Raw genomic sequence first — 23,298 nt, 5'->3', positions numbered from 1 at the left:
GCGATATCCGAAACAAATATCGGATCGGGAAACCCCTAATATCAAAGTCCCAAAAGTGTGACGGAGTCTGACATCAGTGACAATATTTGTCCCCCATTAAAAAAAAATGAAAAAGGTGCTTATCTTACATTCATGTCACAGAAGGAGCCCAGGATGCTGCTCTCATGAGCAGATATGTCCTGAAAAACAACAACAACAGTCCTGTTAGTCACCATCAGTAAGAAATACACTCCATATGCAATACAAACATTGACGTTCATCAATCCAGCAGTTCAATAGGAAAACTACAGTAGAATCGCTGAATGCCAAGGAAATACCAATTCCGATTGCCTATTTCTTTGTCAATGCTGTTATGTACCGTTCATGTTGTGATAGATAGATATTTTAATATGAGCTTTTTTTTTTCTACAATATTGTGAGGTTTTATACCGTATCGTGAGCTTTTTTTATGTCGTAGCGTGACATTTGGATATCGTTAGTCCCAACAACCGATGCTGCTAATCATCAAAAATGGAGCACAGCAAGACGAAACATTTCGCTTCAGATTGTACGAGTTGCAATTTTTGTCATGAACTACCCGAGCAAATCCCGTTTTCCATCGTATCCTAATTTGATGAGATGCACACGTATGTGATCACGGGGTGGGTGTGTGTGTGTGTACTTTTGCTCTTGTGCGTGCCAGTAATTTTGCATTTGCGAATATCGCATGGGTGAAATTTGCGTGCGTCTCAGCGCGTGTGTTTTTGAGACGTGTTCTTGCATTTGCGTCATTTGCGTGTGTGCCTGGGTGATTTTTGCATGTCTTTGTGTTGCATGTCAGTGTTTTTGTCTGATTTTGTCTTTGTGATTTGTGTGAATGTTCACCTCAATGGTGGGGTGCGTGTTGTGTTTGTAAGCCGTATAGAGCGGGAACTGGATCTGGAAGATCTTGGCGGCGCACAGCAGCAACTTCTCTCGCTCGTCATTGCTCCACGAGCTTAACACGTCGTGCTCGTGGGCTTCTGCGCCGCCGCCGCCGCCATCCTCCTCCTCCTCCGCGACGTCATCGTCGTCGTCGTCGTCGTCCTCCTCCTCCTCCTCCTCCTCCTCGGGCCCCGCTTGGCTCTGGGTCTCAGCTTGCTTCCGGTTCAGGTCGCCGTCCGGAGACTCGGCGTCCTCCTCCGCCGAGTCCCGCTCCACGTTGACGGGCTCGTCCTCGCCGGGCGAGGCCGGCCGGCGGCGGCGGTGGCGGCGCGGGCCCCGTTCCTTGCGGTGACCTTGGCAGTCGGCCGCCCCCTCGGGCGTGCCGTGGCGGCGGATGCGGCACAGGCGGTCCCTGAGGCCGCCGATTTGTCCCACCACCAGGTTGATGAGCGCGTACACCAGCTGGTTGAAGACCTCCAGGTGCTTGTACTCCTTGAAGCAGCACAGACATTGTCTGCCAAGGAAAAGGGCGGCCCGTCAGTCGTCGCCGTTGCATCGGGCACATAGTGAAAATAATAGAATTAGGATGCCGCGAGCTCATTGGAAACCCAGGCACATTTGAGATAAATGCATCAATGAAATGTCTTCAAAAAGCATCAAGACCCACCACAAAAACATTCACAGACAACAGCAAAAATACTAACGAGGGGTTGAACGACTTCCCATTTTTTGTAGCCGACGGCAAAGTGAAGGAGGAGTCGCGTCGACTAATCGATGACATTTGGGTTGCAACTAGCAATTACTTTGAGGGGCGGTAATCGATGAATCCGACAAAGTTCCCATTTCCATCCTTTTATTCAAAAACAGGACGTTAACTCAAATTAAGAGTGCGGAAAATGCACAAACAATTATTAGTCAGCTATCGGTTTGGTCCGTAACATGTCATACAATCGGCTGGATTGTCCATCGCCGTTTTCCAAAATAAAAGCGGCTTTTTGCAGACATTTTGAAAAAACACAAAATAATCAGTCTACTTTCATGGAGGAGTAGAGAAATTTGAACATTTATTGCTGTGAGGCTGACATTCGGAAGATACGGACAATTTCAAATGACAAAAAGTTGTTAATTACACTTACATAACGATTCATCGATTATCAAAAACTACCGATTCATTTCATAAGCGATTAGTTGTCGATTAGGCAACACTTTTTTCAGTGTTCAACTCATTGCGCTCCGCCCAACACATCTCAAAAGGCCCGCCCGTGCCAGGTTATTGGTGGCGATTCTTAACCGTCAGTCAATCGGAGCAGGCCTTTCCCGAGCAGAGGATAAAAGACTTGAGTATGAGATGCGTTGACAAATAATCAAGTTCTACTGTTTTACTCTAATCCAAAGTGGTTTTTGGAGCAGATTTTCTCTAGGCGATAACACACGTGGTGGCGTTCCCCAAAAAGGCATCTCCCTCCCTCCCTCCCTCCCTCCCTCCAAACACACACCCACGCGCCCACCTCAATTTCTCCAGAACGCATTATGCAATTTTCAAAATGCTTTGACGCGTTATTCCAAGCAGACTTTGCATTTTGCCCGGCTGTCCGGTTGCCAGTTGTAGACTAGGCAGCCGGGCGACGTGCGGATTGACTCGAGCGGGAAGCGCGCGGCCTCACCTCTGCGTCCACGAGCTGATGTGAGCCAAAACTCGCAGCGCATGCTCCTTCTTCAGCTGGAAGCCGCCCTCGCTGCCTTCTGCGTCCGAAACTGAGGAGCGAGCACAATGCCGTGGTGAGACGACAACGGCGACAACAACAACAACAACATTCTCATGCATGATAGTAAGCCGTCATCTGTGAGCAATTTTTTTTTTTTTTTTAATGTAAGCACCTTCAGTTTTCTTCCAAATCTATTGTTTTCTTGGGAAGTTGCAGGGGCGAATAGCACAATAAATCTTAGTGCTTGCGACGCAGATATTGAGCGACTTGAAAAAGAATTTGGGCCGAGCCGATACGGATTTTTTTGGAGGGCGATGTCAATTTTTGGCGGGGGGGATGATAAAATCTTGTTGTCAATTTGCTGGCTATTAAATCTATTGTAACACATTTGTTAACGGTCCGTCCGTCCGTCCGTCCATCATCCAAGCTGCTTCTCCTCGACCTCAAGGTTGTAAACCAGGTTTTGTCTCTGGCGCCGATGCACGAGCGTGTGCTGCTGCGGCAGCGAGTCTGGGTTCAAAGGTCGGCGGCGCACAACATATGGAGCTGCCAGTCGAACGGAAACACACAGTTGACGACAACAACGCTCGCCCGCAACGGCACCTTGGACAATTTCAAATGTCAGCAACATTTTTGGGCATCATACGCCTCAAAATAAGAATAACAGATCAATTAAAAAAAAAAAAAACTGTCCAAAAACAAGCAGGAAAAGCATACAGCTGTGCCTTTTGTTTTTCCAAAAACAAGACCTCAAGACCGGTTTGGCTGCTTTGCATAGAGACAGGAAATGACATCCCATTTCCGCCATTTGCATTATCGTTTGTTAGCCAAGCTAGACTACACCGTATTTGGGAAAGGTTGTACGGAAATGTGTCAGCGACACAAATCACCTTCACATTGTGCTTTTTTTCAGTTTAGCTACGACGGAATGTTCGTTATTGTTTTTGCTATCAGCGGCGGGCGCAGAACTTCTTTTCACACTCGTATGACAACGTGACAAGGGTTGAGATTTGCGAGCCGCACATCGGCGCGGGACGACGCCATTACACATACGACGGAACGATGACGGTTTTGCCGTTTCGCTAACTCACCGACTGCCACGGCCGCCAACCGGAATCCAGCAGATGAATGCCACCGTCCGATGTATGCGTCCGTTTGTCAACAAGGCAAGCGGGTCTCGCTCTGTGAAGCACTGTCATGACTAACCCATCGCTGTAGACGGCGCTGTTGCAAGCGCTATGGATTTGAGATCGGCACAGATTTGGAGTTGGAAATGAAGAGGATTAGAGGTGAATCTTGGCTCGTCACGTCGATTACGAGGGCGAGAGATGCCAACGCGTTGGAAGCTGGACAAGGTTGGGACCCTCCATTGCTAACAGAGTAGGTATGCGTGGGCTATAGACTAGGGCTGCACAATATGTCCAAAAAATACAAAATTGGCCCATGCAATATGCATATCGCAAAGACATGCAATAGGTTTCTTGCGGAATTGTATGCTTTGATCGGAATTGTACCAGTCGGACGCAAACTTAAATGTGCATCGCCATCCAATAGTTGAACATTATCTAGGGCTGTAAAAAAATGTGTCGAAAATGGATATAAATGCTTAAAATATGCATCGATGTAAAAATGTAAACAATCGCCGCACTCTCATATCTTGGCTACTGCCGGTTCATCCGTGACGTCAACGGAAGGAAGCATTGTGGGTAGTGGTGTCATGGCTACCCGAGTGCAAGTTAACAACAGAATCCCAAAGTCCGGCCCGGCCGTATTTCACAAAATCCATTAAAACGATGTAAATCTCCTTTTCATAGCAGCACAGCGGTGATAATCTAAAAAGCGAGCATCTAAAAAGGAAGCGCGATGTGGCTGATGCCCGATTTCATTAACGGCGTAAGAACGCTCGTTTCGGGAAGCTAGCTAGTTAGCGCACACAGGCTACCGTGTGCGTCTGAGTGAACGCCGCACGCGGCGTCTCCTGTTGTGGTACGCTAACATTCTGTAGCGTCTACTACCAATTAAGGAGGCATTAGTCAGCAAACTTGCGTGTATTCAAAAGCAAAACAGCCTTTGTATACCCGCGGTTGACAAATCAAACAGCCAGAGGATATGCGCGGCCTCACGGTCACTGTGACCACGTACCGAGTGTTGCGCTTAAGCACTCGGAAATGCCACTACTCAAAGTTAACACAACATGACCTGTTTTCCACAAAGCCTTAATGGAAACACCTAACAATAAAAGACATAACATACCTAGGTCATTAGAATATACCAATTTATAGTGGTTAAAAAAAAAAAAAAACTTCCTCCTAATCTTTGTTTTGTTCCATACCACATTTTGAATCAAATTATGCATATTAGAGACGCAAAACTAAACGTTTTGTATTAAGGTTAAATAAAAACAAAATTAAAAACCAACACAAGTGTTTAGTTTGCTTTTATTTAGCACAGTGCTTTTCCCTAGGTTTACTCAAAGCTTTAATAACTTTAATAATACACTGTGGTATGGAAATCTTAACATTAAAGAAAGAAGTAAGTTGCAGAGAGTAGTGAACCTAGCCTCAAAAAGTAGTGGGCAGACACCAAAACAACAAAGCTGCATCTATAAGCAAGTGCTGATGGGAAAAAAAAATGCCTGAAAGAAATGCAAATGATTCCTCGCACCCACTTTACACCGAGTTCCAACTCCTCCCTTCCGGCAGATGTTATAAAGTAGCAAAAGCAAAGCGTAAGACATTTCAAAACTCCTCAATTCCAAATGCCATCAGGGCAACAACAACAACAACAACAACAACAACATGTCTCGTTGTATCTGCCTGTTAATGTAGACGTCACTCCTGTCCTACATTTGGCCTTGAACATGTTTTGTGTGGAAATGTTGGTCCTGTTGTTGTTGATCTGTATTGGAGACAAAAGACTCATTTTACGCTTTGCGGACAATAAATGAAACTAACTAACATATGATTTCACTCTCTTCTACATCCCCAAAAACAAAACAAGGCTTGGCGCCCGAGAAAAGTGAAATGTGTTTACAAGTATTTCATAGTATTAGTGCAACTCAGCATAGTGTATAGTTTTGGGTTCCATTTTAAAATGCACTAAACATTTACAGCTAAAAAAAAAATTCAGGCCACAATATTGCCTTTGATTTCAATTACTCCATCATTTATAAACATGCCAGGAATGTTGGTACAAGCTGCAAAATTTAATACAAGTCATCTTAATTGTCTTTACTATTCTTTTATGCATACCTTCCAGACCTCCAGCTGTAAAATAGCGATTTACATATGATCCGATTAGTCGACTATGAAAATAATAGTTTGTGGCAGCCCTACTTGACACGCCTGCACAAAACATCATCGCGTATTGCGTTTGGAGATATCTAACTTTTCAACATTTTGACACCATTTTAGCCCTCAGCTTCAAATATCGGTTATCAGCTTGACTACAAATAATGACTTGACTGCGGCATTGGCCCTGAAAAAAAGCATCTCGGTCTATCACTAATCGATATTGCTATATTCACCAACCACATTGCATATGGCATGTTTTTTTCCAATATGGTGCAGCCCAGTAAAACGGCCCTAGCGAGGGTAGCTCGTTTTTGGTTTTCCAGCAGTTAAGTTTGAGTAATTGTTCATTCGTCCTTGTTTTCCTCTCATGTGACAATGTTTCATTGTGAGAGTCTTTGTATTGAAAACAAGCTCTCCATCCGTGGCGGACCAGTCTGCTTCCGAGAGGGTAAACGCCGACATCGATGCACATTTACGTCAAAGCGGCGCACGCGAAGCCCGAACGCAGCCCGACAACATTCGGTTTCACCGCTAACGAGACAAAATCTTCTTTTGATCGGTTTGGGGAAATTAAGATTCTGCCCCTGCGAAATCCAATGAAATTCCCTTTGGTTAGGGCCACTTCATTCTCATTGAAGTGTTTCAATGTGGAAAGTGAAGTCTGTAATCATTGGCGCATTTCGACATGCGTATTCATGCAGAAACGTAGGCTTAGAGCAGCTCCAACAATGTCAAGCCCTGGGTTCACAAACTCGGACGAAACCTACTTTTAGCGTCGTATCGCCCGAGACCACGTTTTGAAGGTCTCGGTCTCTTCTCGGACTGGCCGGACACGGGGTTTTCCCGTCAAGACTAGTCGAGACCAGCGCTGACCTGCTCATGTGATAAGGAGAAGCACTTGCTAAAACATTCATTGCAACCTTGGCAGAGTTGTGACCGACGGTTTTTATTATCACTCGCCAGCATGCATGTTTACATCAAAGGGTTGTCACACGTGTTCTTTGGTTGTCAACTGGATTTTTTAACCCATATATCCCGGGATTACTAAACCACATTTCTACCACTAAAGCCGTGAGAGCTGTTGCGTTGTTCTACCTTGACAGCCGGGAGAGAGGACATATCATCTTTCTTTTTTAACCACTTCTAGGTCTCTTAGCCAATGAAATGCATCGGAATATACGTGTGACGGTGTCGCGAGCCCTCGGAGGATGTCCTGGATTTTTTCATCGAGCAGAAACAGCGGACGCAGACGATGGCAGTGCTTGGAAATAAGTGACGGTAGTGATATAGAGGACGCTTGTGGACTTTGAACCAGTGGAACCAGACGAACGTGATGGATGGTTAAGCTATATGTTCGTAGACAATGACAATATCGACATCTTTGGAACAGAACAGAGGATGGTCATTACCACTCAATTTTTTTTTTTTTAAATACAAAAAGTGCACTTCTCTTGGACTGACATTTTCTATTGAAACTGTAAATAAATAAACTCGGGCCTGTGCGAAAGCCACATGTCTAATGGAATGATGTTTCGATCTGCTACAGGGGCTGAGATCTCAGTTACTTTGTAGGTGTTGAATTACCGGGAAAACCTCAGGTTTTCGAGGGTCATTCTAAAGTCGCCCTTAGGTTTTTAGAGAGAGGTTTCGCCAGGCGCTTTATGCCTAAATGGATTAAAAGAAAAAGGAAATTAAAGAGAGAATGCTCTTGAGCTGTACAAGCTTGCCATGGTTTTTAACATAGATTTGTATGGTCTTGGTCCCGAATAATGCGGACTTGAGCAAAAGACTAACAAGTTGGTTTACACTTTTAACGTAAGTCTTGACGTACGTATTCCTGTCTTTTGTTGTCTAAGCTCTCACGCGCAGACCATGGCCGACATTACCCCCTGCTCGCAATTTTGGGGTAAAACCGTCCGCTAAAATACACACTAACCCGATCCCACCATCGCCTGGCGATTGGGGGAGGGAGTATTGGGCGACAAAAGAAAATAAATAAAAAGACAAGCTCAGGGAGAAAAGTTGTATGGCGCTAACGTTAGCCGGCGAGCTAACGGCTACGACGACTGAACCCGTTTATGAATGAGACAATTAGACGTGTAGAAACAAGAGCGAGTTGGACAAAAGTCACGACCAAATGACACGAGTCTATCTTGTGCGGGGTTGTCAGTGAGGTCAAGTGAGGCCAAAAACAAAAGACGCAAAGACGCTCCAGCTGACCAACGTCAAACAAAGTGGCTAACCGGCCTAGCCTGTGCAGCTAACTTTCCTGCCGCATGCATTTCTGCAAGACCTCTAAACACAATTTCCACATTTTCAAGCCCTTGCGTGTGTGAGTGTGAGTGTGTGTGTGGTAGTGGGGGGGGGGTCGTCGACAACTGACAGACTGGCCGGGAACGTCTGTCTCGCACTTGTGTTTTGACAGACTGACGGACGGACGGACAGACGGGCGGAAGAACAAGGCCCCAATCAGCCTGACAATATGTGCCGACAAATCTGACAATTAGACGCCAATGGACTAAATTGCTGGCTGGCGTCAAAATGCACACCGGCAGCATGTCAACTGACAAAAAAATCGGACACTAAGTTGCATGGAGCTAACGTTAGCCAGCAAGCTAACATTGGTTGTGTGCGTGCGCGCGCGCGTGCGCGCGTCTGTGTTACTAGGCAAGCAGGTTACCCTCCTCACTTTCGTTCAGAACCTCCACCAACTCGGCGCAGTTTTCACACATCGTTGGCGCAGAGGACGGCTCGAGTGCTCCGCGTCAAACCATCGCTGCGTCCGGACGGGGGAAGACGGCTGGGGGTGGCCTTTGACTTCCAGGCTTGCTGCTTGAGCTCCAAATAGAAGCCGACGAAGCGAAGGGCCACTCCGCGGAGGCTACAGCGGTCGGCGGGCCGGCCAAGACTCGGAGCTTGTTGTCTGCGGCGGCGACGAGGAGGCGGTCAACGTTGGCATCCGAGCGGCGGAAAAAGGACAACCGGCGGCCGAGGGAGGCCGACTGAGGCCGAGTCACTCTGCAAGAGGCTGGACGTTAGTTTGGAGAGTGGACACGGCCGCCATGTTTAAAACTGGGAGGGAGGGAGGGAGTGAGGGAGTGAGGGAGGAAGGAAGGAAGGAAGGGAGGAAGGAAGGAAGGAAGGGAGGAAGGGAGGGGGCTGATGGTTGACGCAGCCAGCGCCGCTCGTCGGCCTATTCCGGCTGTCTCCGGCGAACTCGGTGCAGCACGTTCGGCTTTCCACGGTAGTGTCGTGAAATTCTATCGTGACGCACACACACTCGCCCCACTTGCAAAAATAAACCCAGTTGTATTCCTTGTGAAAGTCCCAACTAGTCTGAGATGATTGTTTTTTTCTGTCAAATAATTTTGACATACACTTTTAAATTGAGTCACTGATGGTATAGTGGTACACACGCCTGGGTTGTGTGCGGACAGCGTGGGATCGGTTACCGCTCAGTGACGATGTCTGTGTGTCTGTGAGTGTGTGCCCTGCAACTGGCTGGCGACCAGTTCGGAGTGTAGTCTGCCTTTCGCCCATAGTCAGCTGGGATAGGCTCCAGTAACTCCCCGCGACCCTGTACAGGATAAGCGCTTTGGAACATGACATGACATGACTTTTAAATTGAATCTCTAGTCGCATTGGGTTTCGTCGCAGCTTGCGACTGAATTAGTATAAGTTGAAAATATTACATGTGTGAAATTTCAAACGTATGTTAACAAAGTGTTTCTTCTTTATTTCGTACTAAGTCATATTACAAAATAACTAATATCGGAATAGTAAGTAGTTATTTTACACGGAAGGAGATATAAAAAGGACAAAAGGTTCATTTAAAGGGTTACATTTGAACTTTAGGGCTAAATTTTTAAGTAATAACTCCGCCTATGGTTGCTTCGGGTAAAATCTGTAACGAAATGATGGATCGGTAAATCCTTCCTCGCTTCACTACTTCAAAGTCTGTTTACTTGGTACATTGTTGAAGAGTTTAGAAATATTTCAAGTGGTTTTATGTTTGTTTTTGTAAGCTCAAAACAAAATTTACCTTCCCTGTTATTCACAGCGACCAGTTCATTTGTAGTAGGGTTTTTTTCAGAATAACTTGCATTTTTGTTGGGTGGGCTTCAAGCCCGGTCCCTATCCAGGCACGAGTTCCACTTTTTCAAATTTAACTTCTGAATGTTTTACACACTATTATTGTGTACATTTACACATGCAGATTTGATATGCTAAGTTATGGCCAGGCAGGAACTTTATTTTTTAACTTTAAAGTTGGTCAATTTGTTATGTCACATTCTTTTGTGACTGGCAAGTAAGCAAGAATCTTACAGGAAATTAGTCAAATAAATAATTAAAATAGACAACTTTATCTAGTCAGAGTAGAAAGACAGCTTTACAACCGACCTCATATGTGGACAATGCATGCATGCACGCGCACACACACACACCCACTCACACGCACACATTGTAATGGGCAAAACAGCGTCCAAGAACAAAAGGCACACATGTACACAAACCAAAGCCAGACCAAAAAGAAGGCGAGGAACTGTGTGTTCCACTAGTCTATATTACATATTAACGAATACAGAAGGCCATGAAAAGCAAACTTTAATGTGTGGAGACTAAATAAAGCTCTTTTTTTGGGGGGGGGGGCATGTTACACTCTCATGCCCAGACACACACAAATGATAAGGTAGAAAATAAAAAGTTTGCATGGAACAAAAATGTGCACAATTGTCAAGAAGCTGGACAGCAAGTTTGCATAGTCATATTTGCACGCTGGCGGACGTGGGAGGGAGGTTTTGTCTTGTCTCTCCCCGTGTTGCTCACTCGCACTTCTTCTCTGGCAGCTTGTGAGAGTTGCGGATGGCGGGCGCCGACATTGGCAGCTTGCTCCTCTTCTTCTTCTTCTTCTTCTTCTTGTCAAGTCAAATTGATTTCTATAGCCCTTAATCACAAGAAAGTCTCAACGGGCTTCACATGCCCATAGCTGACATCATATTAATGACATTCCCTGATCTTAACCCCCAAGAGGTCTTGCTGGGCCTGACGCTCCTCCCGGAACAGGTCGCTGGCGCCCTCGCCCGCAAAGTGCTGCGCGTGCCACATATATGAGAAAGATACCTTTTTGGTTTGCTTGTTTTTTTTTTTTTCAGGGCCGATATCGATTAGTAGGAGTCGTGAAGGCCGACAACCGATACCGTGAGCCGATATTCGTTTGATATTCGACACGGCCACTACCACGTGTGACGGACGTCCGACCACCAACACGAGCCCCGCCGCCACATCGCACCCCTGTCAGGTGTACGGCACCCCCGGCCTCACCTTCAACTCGGCCGAGAGTTTGGACCACAAGGAGTAGATGGTCGCTTCGGCCTGGAAGCTCAACTTCAACGCTTTCGAATGTCTGAACCACAAAGAGCGGGCCCCATGGTGATTCCAGGTGCTCTGACGTCCTGGTTCTGGGATACTATTGGACACGCCCAAGTCTCAGGCCTGGAAGAAGAACTTAGAGTGGACCAGCCATCCATTTGAAGTCCACAACAACACAAGACTTGAGGAAGTTCCTGAGGAAGTCCAAAGTCAGAGACAACATGCACAAGCCCTTGTCAGCCGTCAGCTTTTTTTTAGGAACAAAAGCCTCATTTCCACAGACGGACTCTACCCTACTCTACTCTACTCTACTAATTTTTTGGGGGGTACCTATTCTTTTGTGGTTCTATAAAAAGTAGCCCGGTTCTAAAACATGAAGGAAATATTTTGGAGACCAATGAGTGGTCCGAGACCATCGTCATCGATGTGCAGCTGTGCAAAGCACCACCCCAGGAAAACAGTCGACGTTAACGACGAACGATGAAGAGCGGAAGAAGAATGGCTACAAGCAGATAGATAAATACCGTACTTGGACTTTTGAGGAGGTGTAAACCTTTTTAACAGTATTAGCTGACCAAGATGTGCAAAGGCAGCTGCATGGGTCCACGGGGAACAAAAAGGTGTTCCATTGTTTTTGTCAGTGAGCGCAGTGCACGCTGGCTACGATCGCTGTAAGATGACATCCGTAGCGAGATGAGGAAGGGGCTCCCGGCCAGCGGCAGCGGCAGCGGTGGTGTTTTTTGGTGTAGATAGCGTCGCTGGAAATGAGGCTTTAAGGTCCCGAGACAACAGAAGAGAAAAAAAATGGTATGCTGAATTTACTCAATGTTAATTCATCAAGTGGTTGCACAAAATACAAACATCTGGATCCAGATACATTTTTTAGGTCGAGTCTATTTTTGGTCTAATACAACAATATTCCATGCATGAGACAATAGCATCTGAATTTGAAAATAAAATAAAGTAAAATATGAAAGTAAAGTTTCAGTATTAAGAGGAAAACAACAGTAAGAAGATTAAGAATAAAGATTGACTCGTGGAGCATCCGTGATTTGCCTTTTTCCCCCAAATTAGGCATTTCAATGATCATCAGTGGTGATTCCATCCTTTTTGCCAGGGTTTGTGCACAGTGTAACTTGATTTTCATGTGTTTGTTTTATCACTAGCACGTCCGCCTCACAGTTCAGAGGTGGTGGGTTCGATCCCGGCCCCGGCCTCCCTGTGTGGAGTTTGCATGTTCTCCCCGTGCCTGCCTGCGTGGGGTTTCTCCGGGTACTCCGGTTTCCTCCCACATTCCAAAAACATGCATAGTAAATTGATTGGACACTCTAAATTGCCCCTAGGTGTGATTGTGAGTGCGGATGTTTGTCTCTTTGTGCCCTGCGATTGGCTGGCAACCAATTCAGGGTGTCGCCCGCCTACTGCCCGAAGACTGCTGGGATAGGCTCCAGCACTCCCCGCGACCCTTGTGAGGATAAGCACTATAGATAATGGATGGATGGATGTTTTGTCACTGTTAACCTGTCCAAAATAGAGAACTGCTGTTGAATTGTTTCCCAAAGTTGAACACTGCAGTGTTATTTGAAAAAAAAAAGAAATAATGGAAACGTTGAAAACACAGTCATTGATTGTCACAAAAACGGTTTAGTAGCATCTATTTTTGTTCTTTAAATCTCATTACGAGACTAGACGTGTGTGTGTGTGTGTGCGCGTGCTCGTGTGTAGCATCACTTTTCGGCACCTGTTCGCGCATGCGCAGCTCTCTGTCTCTTTTTCTGTCAATCGGTCTTTCTTGGTGGCGGGAAGGAGGACGTGGCCGTCATCTTCATTGTCATCATTATCTGTGCTGAGCGGACGTGATTGAAGAATCATGTTGACGCTGTTGACCTCCATGTATCTGGTGACGCGGGGCTTTTCCTCGCAGGTGAGTCCCCTGGTCCGTGAACACTTCGTCATTGCTGTGTTCGCGGACATAATCGCGAAGTTGGTGCTGCCGTTTACGGTTTAGGGCAGCGGTCCGTGAATGCGCCACCGCCCGCCTCTTGTTTTTTTTTTTATTGGAATTTTTTATTTATTTATTTATTTTTTTTGCGCCTCCGCGCCGTTGTTTTTGTCCCCGTGACGTCACAAGGTGAACTTGTCCAAACGAGACTTCCTGTTGCAGTGTGGTACTCGCGTGTAACTGCTGACTTTTTGGTCAAGATTTTGCTTTAATAGGACTGACCACATCCGGTTGCGTCCTTCAAAATAAATCTCCAAACAGGATACGGAGTGTTTGAATTAAAATCTAACTCATTTACCTTGACTACTACAGTGCTGTACAGTACTGCGTGTGGATAGGTGTGACAGAAAATGGTTGTACAGGTGCATTATCAAGACCAGGCCATGTCTGTCGTCTGGAAACCGGGCTTGCGTTAAGGTCAGATCAGATGGCGTCTGTTTACGATCTGGCAGACGTTCCCGTTGAACCTTTGATCCTGGTTCTTTAAAGCATGTCGAGTGGACTATGTTCTTGTATCTTTGGACTTAGACAATCTGATTGATGCAAGACCGAGTACAACAATTGTACACTTAATGCATACTATCTGTTTAAAAGGTGAAAATAAAAAATCTTCAGTATGTTTACTACTTTACAAGTTTGTTTTGAAATGCATCAAGGATCAATGGTCAGTGCTAATGAATCGATTTAACCTTCAGACGAGACGAGCCGCTTCAATACGTTTTTTCTGTTGTCACAACCGGGGCGGTTAGCAAATGTAGACATTAGCAGAGGCCCTGCACACACACCCTGTGGTGCTCCATGTTCATAACATGTCCTACACCATTACTTTTTGTCTGTGTGGGCTTTTATTTGGGAGTAGTTGAATGGCGAGAGTGAGAGGTGAGGCGGTTCAGTAAGCACTTGCTGCCAGGGCACCTGTAAGGTTTCTTAGAGGACGCTAAGTACGCTAATGCCACTTAACACAGTCTACACACAAATCATGACTCTTGTACAACACAATTACTATACAGTACATCTATTGATTATTTTCTACATGTTTTGCTGAGATTTTCTTTCACCTGAAACCAACTTAAAAACCTCATGTAAAATATGATACATTTTGATGTGCGCATTAGGGCACTTGACACCCTGTCCTGCTTGTTTATCTATCTATCTATCTATCTATCTATCTATCTATCTATCTATCTATCTATCTATCTATCTATCTATCTATCTATCTATCTATCTATCTATCTATTTATTTATCTACCTATGTATCTACCTATCATCTATCTATCATCTATCTATCTATCTATCTATCTATCTTGCAGTCCTAATATTTGCCACATGACGTCGCTAACGCGATATGGATTAAAGCAAAAAAATTGAAAGCAAATGAATGAACTATAGCTATAGAATTATTTTCCCATCATGCTTCTAGTAGACAAAACTAAAATTATTATTATCATTATTATTATTTTATAGCTACTCGATTATGTACTTAATTTACATGAAGAGGTCACGAGCCCTGTTTGGAGCAGTGGGCGCGGGAAGGGTGTCGCGGGGCCTCATGGGACATTGAGTCGCTTCCGTGTAGGCTGGCAGCCGTTGACTCCCTTAGAGGACTACAAGTCCCACATGTCGCACGCGAGGAAGGAGGCGTCGTCTTCGCCAGAGGTGACCCCCAAGCTTCCAAGCTGCTGAGTCCTCCTCCATCCTCTCCTCGCTCCTCGTCCTCGCTCGTTCTCCCGTCCTCGTCTAAGATGGTAAGAACAACATTTCAACTTCCTTTTAACACACCAAAATATCACGACGGACGTATTTTCTTCGCCCCCCGTGAGCTTTACAATGCTCCAAACAAGGGCCGCCTCCAAGAATCTGACTGAGACATTTCATTCATTCGATTGTCCATCGTGATCCATTCGCGTGACGCAATCACGCGATCGGAGGATGCGCCAAAATACCGCACGGCAAAGCAATGGCGATTGATTGGATTACACTTGAATGTACGGTGCAGTATTTATTGGGATTGCGGTGACGTCATCAGACTTCTGTCACGGGACCGCGCGAAACAAGCTTCTTCATTTTAAAGTGGGACGATTGGAGAAAAACAGTCGACACCCAATCTCTCTTCAGATGCAACGCGACCATAATATAAGGAAGACGCCGTTTAACCATTGTGATGCTTAGCCACTCGATTTGTCATTCGCTGAACGGTGGACGTGGCAGTCTTGCGTCTAAAATGTAACTGTGCAACTGTTAAGCGAAGCCGAATGAAGCCGATGGGCACCAATTAGGTTTGCTTCGAGGCGCATTTTAATCAGAGACGTGTGTCTCATCGTGCAAACGTGCAAAGTCACCTTGCGTCGCGTGGTTCCGAATGGACTTGAGTGTACAAGGCACGGGGAGGAGGCTGGGCATCTCATCTTCTATTTATAGTTCTCATAATTTGTACATCAAGTTACAGCAATTGTTAACCCAAGCCGAAACACATGACATGGATAAATTGAATTCACGTTTCGAGTCAACTTTTTAATGAGAAGATATGTGCCTCTTTGTGCAAATGTGCAACGTCATCTTACTTGACGTGGTTCTTCATGACTATGAATATTTTCATTCGTCCAAGTCATTCCATTCTCATGGCAATGGTTTCATCAGGTCACGCAGCAAGGCCTGATTAGGGCCGGACTATGAGGAAGGACTTAGGGGATGCAAACCTCTTTGAAGCCAACCGCGACGGTCCCGTTGCGATGGATTCAATGCCCTGAGAGTGGTTGTTAATGGACGTAAGTGCACAGGGAAGCCATGGCATCTTGTCATGCATTTAAAGTTAGAACAACACCTAACACAAGCCAAATAAAATATTAACTGGAAGTAAGCCGGTTTCCAGTCGAACTTTGATCCGCGATGCGTGCCTGCTCGTGCAAACGCTCAAAGCCGCCTTACTTCCAGTGGTTCCACTTCAGTGCGCAGGCAGGAGACATGGCATCTCATCTCTAAATTTAGCCTAAGTCATTTGCATATAAAGTTACACCAACTGACACAAGCCGTCAGACAAAGACGTCCACCCTCGCTCGCTCGTCTACCGAGTGTTTATGATTTGGATTTGCGAGGTAAAAATGGAGGATGAGGAGCTTGCGCGTTTGCTTGCCTGCAGGCTGATCCCATCCGAGTTGTGGTGACCGGCGCGGCCGGACAGATCGCCTACTCGCTGCTCTACAGCATCGCCAAGGGCGACGTCTTTGGGAAGGAGCAGGTGAGGTTGCTATGGTAACCGGAGGCTGACTTGACAGATGCAATCTGTCAAGAATACAAAAAAGCTCAATTTGAAATAATGTCCTGTTTGACAAAAAGGAAGATTCCACATGTTTTTGTGAATTCACTCATTTTAATTCAAAAAAATGGATGAATCAACTCTTTGAATAATTGTTCATTGCAGGCCCAGTTCTAAACAAGAAAAAAAGATGAACATGTTGCATGCTGCTATGTGGTAATTGGCTCGTGATTCGTTGAGCTTCATTTCAACAAAAGTCGTGCAATGCCGCCAACTTGAGACCCTTTTGTGGGGAGGTCAATCCCTCGTCGATTTTTGGTTATTCGGGGCTCTATCCGTACAGTGTGGAAAAAAAAAAAAAAAAAAAGTTGAGTGAACACAAAATTTCAAGGCAACCAACTTTGATTTAAAAAGAACAAAACAAAACAAAACAAAACAAAACAAATGAGAGTTTAGGGAACTAATTGTTTCTTGTATTGCCCCCAACTCAAAGATACAAGTAAAAACAACCCAGCAAACTATTGCAAACAACTTGCTTGCTTTGTTGCGCTAACTAAGATGTTTGCCGCAAATGACAATTCATACTTTAAAGTTGCTCCAACTTAAACGACTCTTTTAGCCCCCCAAAAATACGAGTTGTGTTTTCTACAGCGTACACATACGTGTGTCCGTAGTACGCGTATTCAAGTGCATAATATGGATGCTACTGTACATATGTAATTTGTAGAACATTATTTCACATGGTCCAGATATGTTTACCTCACACATACTGGATGGAGAATTGTCACATGGGCCATTTTCATATCAAATGATCAAAGACTGTAAAGACACGCGCCACTGAATATCGTTTTGACAATCAGTTCATTTGACTGTTATGAGGATTCGAATTATTGGCATTTGTGATCATTCAATTATGTTGAAGAAAAAAAACATTTTTTTCATGATTGCCACTCAAACTGTTCATGCCACTGGAGGGAGCCTCATGTGTGGTGTTGGTTTTTGAAGCCAGCTCGGAAAGAGCTGAAAATGTGGTGTTTTGTGCGTGCGTGCGTGCGTGCGTGCGTGCGTGCGTGGGTCAGCCCATCGTCCTGGTGCTGCTGGACATCCCGCCCATGCTGCCGGTGCTGGACGGCGTGGTGATGGAGCTTCAGGACTGCGCCCTCCCGCTGCTCAGGGGTGAGCCGCCATCTTGTGCTCGCGTCCCGGCTTAGCTTCGGTCGAATGGGCGCAAAGATCACGCTTTGAGTGCATTGACCAGGTGAGGGGGGAGGGGCCCCCAGAGGCCAGCCAATCACAGCGCCGATCGCAGGGGGCCGTGAGCTGGGACTCAAGTCCACTTTGATAATGACAACGGCACGCTCGTTATCATCTGTCGTCAACCTTCTGGAAGCTTCTCAAAGGTCGTTTGTCCCGGCGCCGTACTTCAGTTCAAGCTCTCCCATTTGGACCGTTTGGACGGTCCGACTCACCGGATGAGAATCACTGCCGTCTAGGGCAGAGGATTCGAATACCGTAATACAACACGTCACACGGGAACTCGAAATCAGGGGTGGCCACACTTTTTGCAACCAGGGCCAGATTTGGTGAGGTGAAAATGTGGGGGGCCGACCATTTAGCCTGACATTTTTTTTTTTTTTTTTTTTTTTTTACATAGAACACCAAGAAATCCAAGCACATTTTAGCAAACCAGTCTGCCTTTTGTTTTTGTGATGTCATTTTCAGTCGACAGAAGACAAAATGGCCGCCCCCGCAGTTGGCTAAAAACGAGTGGATTGACATTTATTCCACAAACGCAAAATGAATCGGAATGCCCTGTTTCAACCGGTGGGCTTGCATAGAACATATTCTTGACAAAAAAATGTTTGCGTTGGCTTCCGTCTTTAAAGTGTCGGCCGGCCCTCGCTCTCAACTTTGCTTTTTTTATTCATTGTCGCCGTCAAGTGGCCGACCGACGCTGTGCTAATGCAAACACAATATTGCCAACATGAAGTTGAACAGCTGTCAAAAACAAACCAAAGTCACAACATAGCAGGTACACCGAGCTCACAGTTCTCCAAGCCCGGAGCCTCTTTTTTTCCTTGTCCCGCTAGTCGTAGCTGGCCGTAGCTAGCTCGGGGTGTCCACCAACGGCAACCGTCATCATCTTTGGCGCTCTCCGCACAAAACCCGCCGAGTGTACAGGTCGCTGCGTGACGTTGATTATTTTGTGGAAAAATCTTCGCGTAGCGATGAGCAGGTTGGGAATGACTTCCCGAATCGCAACTAGAAGATTTGGGGCGGCGGTCTTAGTCAAGCATATTCCCGAGCACAGTTGTTGCCCTCCGCGCACGCCGCCAGTGCCAATGGAGTTGGCGTGACGCTCAGGGACGATATCTCCTTGTCCTCTCAGAGGTGATCCCCACCGATAAGGTGGAGGTGGGCTTCAAGGACATGGACGCCGCCATCCTGGTGGGCTCCATGCCCAGGAAGGAGGGCATGGAGAGGAAGGACCTGCTCAAGGCCAACGTGGCCATCTTCAAGACGCAGGGCGCCGCCCTGGACAAGTTTGCCAAGAAGACGGTCAAGGTGAGCGCAGATGTGAACGGTGTACAAAGAATTTTAGTACCGGGGCCAATATTCTGCCCATCCAAGTCTCCCATGAAGGCTTTTTCCACGAAAAACAAAAAAGAAAAATGCTGAGTTTTCACCGAAAAGCAAAGTAATATCGTTGTTGTAACGTTATGGAGATATTTGCAATAGATAACGGGAGGTGACGTTTTGCCACAAGTGGCGGCGGGTGCCAAAGAGTCAAGGGCCATGTTATTGTATCGCAAAGTTCGCTGCCCCAAAGCAATAACGGCGACCGGCCGCTGTTCGGACCCTCATCGTGTTGCTTGCGCTTTGAGGTTCTGGTGGTGGGCAACCCGGCCAACACCAACTGCCTGATCGCCTCCAAGTCGGCTCCGTCCATCCCCAAGGAGAACTTCTCCTGCCTGACCCGGCTGGACCACAACCGCGCCTGCTCGCAGGTGTGCTACCGCTAACGCTAGCAGCCGAGCTGGCGCGAGGAGAAGCGTGCTGACGGCGGCGCGGCTCCTCCTCCTCCGCCCGCAGGTGGCGCTGCGCTGCGGAGTGTCCTCGGACAAAGTCAAGAACGTCATCATCTGGGGGAACCACTCCTCCACGCAGTACCCGGACGTTCACCACGCCGAGGTCAACGTGCGCGGCGCCGAGGCGGCCGCGTACGACTGCGTCAAGGACGACGCCTGGCTCAGGGGGGCCTTCATCTCGGTGAGCCACAAACACATTTGAGTTGTCGCGGATCTGCCTTTCCCTTCATTGAAGGGGCTTCAAAATGACTCTTAATCCTAAAATCAGACCCTTACATGTCTGCGAAACGGTGTGCTCCCCTATCCCGATTCCGATAACACCCCATCCTCTCCGGTGCCTTTTAAAGGTCCGTAATTGACACTACACTTACATTTGGCATGTAAAGGTCTTGACAATGACACGTGACGTCGTGCTTCAATGTCACAGGGAGAACTTTCAATTTGAATCCTTAAATCTGACATTCAAACATCTTACAAATGACATTCCTCCCTGAAATAAGAAGTGACACAATGGTGAGACATGATCATTAGAAATGACATTGAGGCCCTAAAATGACACTTGATCCTTACCTACCTTTTCAAGGGCCTTAAATGACACTTTTACCTTCAATCGGACATGTGCGGGTCTTAAAAAATACACATTATCCTTGAACGTACAATTTAAAGCTTTGTAACACCATTTACAGTCTATCCTTAAAAATGGAAGTCAACCCAAACATCTTTTTGTTCCAGAATATGTTCCCAGCAGGCCCACTCGTTGAAACACGGCATTCGGATTCATCTTGCGTTTGTGGAATAAAAGTTCAGCAGCAAAATGCCCTCGCTTTTAGCCATCTGTGGGGGCAGCCATTTTGACCTCTGTCGACCGAAAATGACATCACAACTGCTCGCCACGACCAATCGCGACTGGCCAGTTTTCAGAATCTGAGCCGTGATAGGTCCTTGTGAGCAGTTTTGATGATGAAATAATCTGACATGGCGTAAGTCCTTCTTGGCAGTAGTTGGCGCTACACCGCGGCAGAATCATGATCTGCGTCAGACTGAAATAGCACAATGTCCGCTGATAGTGTAGTGGTACACACGCCTGAGTTGTGTGCGGGCAGCGTGGGATCGATTCCCGCTCAGTGACAGTGTCTATGTGTGCCCTGCGACTGGCTGGCGACCAGTTCGGGGTGTAGTCTGCCTTCGCCCATTGACGGCTGGGATAGGCTCCAGCAACTCCCCGCGACCCTATATAGGATAAGCGGTTTGGAAGATGACATGACATGACATGACATGAAATAGCACAACTGTTTGTCGCTGTGTTCAATGACATTTTAGAATCGTATCAAAAGTACTAGAGGTATCGGTAGTAAGTATGAGTGAGTACGAATGGAATCGGTCTGTAAAAAAAAAAAAAAAAAAAACAAGTGGCACGGGTCATTGTCGACCCTGGTGAGATTTGCGCTTTATGCTTTGTGTTCCATCCAACCAGAACTTTGCGTTGTGTTCATAATGTGCTCTAAAGTTTTCTCCCCTTGTTGTGGTGGTGGCGGCGTGGGTGCAGACGGTGCAGCAGCGCGGCGCCGCCGTCATCAAGGCCAGGAAGCTGTCCAGCGCCATGTCGGCCGCCAAGGCCATCTGCGACCACATGAGGGACCTCTGGTTCGGCACCAAGGAGGTCCGAGCGAACCGCCTGGCTTTTCCGTTCTTCTTATCCAACACTTTGTTCTTGATGCTGCTGCCTTCTGCCTGTTGTGTTCAGGGTGAGTTTGTGTCCATGGGCGTGTACGCCGGAGGAAACTCTTACGGCATCCCAGAAGACCTCATCTACTCCTTCCCCGTCCAGATCAAAGTCAGTACAGAAACACACAAGTTGTTCCATTACAGTGGATCCCCTTTTAAAGCAAAGTTTTTTTTCAAATCTGTTCTTAAAAAATCTATTTTTTGAAAATAAATGATTTGTAAAATGTTTCTTTGAATAGGTTTACCCTCCCCACACACGCCAAACCTATTAAAACACACCTCGACCTTTTGAAACACTTTTGTTCCTACGAGCATGTTATCACTCTCGCTGAAGAAACCTAGAGCCTCCTCAACTCACTCCAACATAGTTCACTCATGCCAAGATGTTATAAGATGGCAGCAAAGCACAACTTTTGTCCAAATAAAGCTCTTCAATTCTCTTCAACATAATTCTGCGGGAGCACGATGACGCCAAAAGTTCTACATGTACATGTATTGCTTTGGCCTGCATGGCCTCAAAAACTGTTTGCAGTTTTTCAGTTAAGCATTAAGGATAAGTTCCCCGTAAAAATAGTATATTTGTGAATCCTGAACCTCCTGAGTCCTGATTATACTAAATACCTGGCGTCAGGCCAAAACCTCATGTCACATTTTGTGTCATGTGTCATCTTCCAAAGCCCTTATCCTGTACAGGGTCGCGGGGAGGTGCTGGAGCCTATCCCAGCTGACAATGGGCCAAAGGCAGACTACACCCCGAACTGGTCGCCAGCCATTCGCAGGGCACACACACACGCACACACACAGAGATACCGTCACTGAGCGGGAACCGATCCCACGCTGTCCGCACACAACTCAGGCGTATGTACCACTACACCATTAGTGACCTGTCACATTTTGGTCAATTTAAAAATTATGTGAATTTGTGGGCATTTTTTTTTTTTTTTAATAAATTATTGACCAACCATTTGTGGGCGTTTGAAAAATAAATGAAAATAAAATAAATTATTGACCAATCTATCCATCCATCCAACCATTATCCAAACCGCTTAAAAGTCAATTTTGGAGGTGCAAGGTTTTGGCCCGACGGCAGCAATATGCGTATTTTATTTACTTGTCACCAAGCAGAAGAATTATCATAAGCAAAAAGAAACAAAAGAGCTTTTCTCTCTATTTATTACTTCAAAGTGGGTCCATTTGACGGAGCGGCTGCTGAACTCGTGACATGTTTTCCAGAACCAGAGCTGGAAGGTGGTCGACGGCCTCAACATCAACGACTTCTCCCGGGCCAAGATGGACGCCACGGCCGCCGAGCTGGTGGAGGAGCGAGATACCGCCCTGGACTTCCTGTCTCAGTGACTGGGCCCGCTCACCCTTGCTCGCCACGGTCACTCTCGGCTGTGAAGACCAAGCTCGACAAACCCGCGTGTCCCGCCCTCACCTGCACTGTCCATGTCCGTGCGTGTGCGCACACGCGTGTGTTTGTTGTTATCAGACCTTCCAAAGCTGTCAATCATCACAACCCGATGTTGGTAGAAGCACTCAGAAGCAACAAAACCAGAATAAAACCATCAAGCTTAACCACAAAATACTTGTACTCGTGATGTACTGTTTTAAAGTGAGACAAAAAAAAAATCCCAATGTTTAAATGGAAAAAAATTGGACAGTATGTGAAAACTACAATGGTAACTACTGTATGTTTACTTTCCTCATGGGATTCAAATGGTCACTTTTCATCAAAGCTTTTAAAAAACAACTGTTGGGTTTTGTCTTACTAACCAGTGGCAAGAGACTACTCATGATTGACACGTAAGTGTAACCAATCTCACTACGAAACTCTACAAACGATGACATTTCCTCATGGATTCAAATGAAGTTAATTTATTGTCGACTACTGTTAACGTGTCCAAAAAGTGAAACATCCGGCCAGAGATGGACAGCGAAGACTAACCACTCAGCA

At 46.2% G+C, this 23,298-nt stretch overlaps 2 protein-coding genes across 9 annotated transcripts in view; one reads left to right on the top strand and one right to left on the bottom strand.

The window, feature by feature from the left end:
• usp34 (ubiquitin specific peptidase 34) overlaps positions 1-8,987 on the bottom strand; it is a 66,679-nt gene extending 57,692 nt beyond the window's left edge. For 3 of the 6 annotated variants that reach the window (XM_086032618.1, XM_086032620.1, XM_086032619.1), the window contains exons 1-4: positions 8,583-8,987; positions 2,568-2,658; positions 865-1,417; positions 129-179 (exon numbers count right to left, since the gene is read on the bottom strand). In XM_086032618.1, the coding sequence (XP_085888744.1) occupies positions 129-179; positions 865-1,417; positions 2,568-2,658; positions 8,583-8,634 (747 nt within the window). In that variant the 5' untranslated portion in view covers positions 8,635-8,987. The remainder of the gene's footprint in view (positions 1-128; positions 180-864; positions 1,418-2,567; positions 2,659-8,582) is intronic. The other 3 variants (XM_086032623.1, XM_086032624.1, XM_086032621.1) reach the window with 2 other exon arrangements.
• A 4,042-nt stretch (positions 8,988-13,029) lies between these two features.
• On the top strand, positions 13,030-22,927 carry mdh1aa (malate dehydrogenase 1Aa, NAD (soluble)). 3 transcript variants are annotated; one of them, XM_086032996.1, is made up of 11 exons: positions 13,048-13,196; positions 14,851-15,019; positions 15,912-16,039; positions 16,411-16,509; positions 17,607-17,703; positions 18,917-19,092; positions 19,413-19,535; positions 19,621-19,797; positions 21,163-21,276; positions 21,361-21,450; positions 22,575-22,927. In XM_086032996.1, the coding sequence occupies exons 3-11, from the start codon at positions 16,034-16,036 to the stop codon at positions 22,695-22,697; spliced, it is 1,005 nt and encodes a 334-aa protein (XP_085889122.1). In that variant the 5' UTR covers positions 13,048-13,196; positions 14,851-15,019; positions 15,912-16,033; the 3' UTR covers positions 22,698-22,927. The 3 variants fall into 3 exon arrangements, with proteins under 3 accessions (XP_085889121.1, XP_085889122.1, XP_085889123.1); XM_086032997.1 differs by lacking the exon at positions 15,912-16,039; XM_086032995.1 differs by lacking the exons at positions 14,851-15,019; positions 15,912-16,039 and having other exon boundaries at positions 13,030-13,196.
• The last annotated feature ends 371 nt before the right edge of the window (positions 22,928-23,298 follow it).

Source organism: Filicampus tigris, chromosome 6 (assembly GCF_054856515.1).
Source record: "Filicampus tigris isolate MCC_2025a chromosome 6, RoL_Ftig_1.0, whole genome shotgun sequence".
NCBI classification, from domain to species: domain Eukaryota; kingdom Metazoa; phylum Chordata; class Actinopteri; order Syngnathiformes; family Syngnathidae; genus Filicampus; species Filicampus tigris.
This window is presented reverse-complemented; position numbering and strand designations above follow the sequence as displayed.

Coding starts and splice junctions, on each gene's coding strand:
- mdh1aa (XM_086032995.1), top strand. CDS start 13,143: ATGTTGACGCTGTTGACCTCCATGTATCTGGTGACGCGGGGCTTTTCC. Junction 17,704..18,916: donor CGCCCTCCCGCTGCTCAGGG/GTGAGCCGCCAT, acceptor TTGTCCTCTCAG/AGGTGATCCCCACCGATAAG. Junction 21,451..22,574: donor CCTTCCCCGTCCAGATCAAA/GTCAGTACAGAA, acceptor CATGTTTTCCAG/AACCAGAGCTGGAAGGTGGT.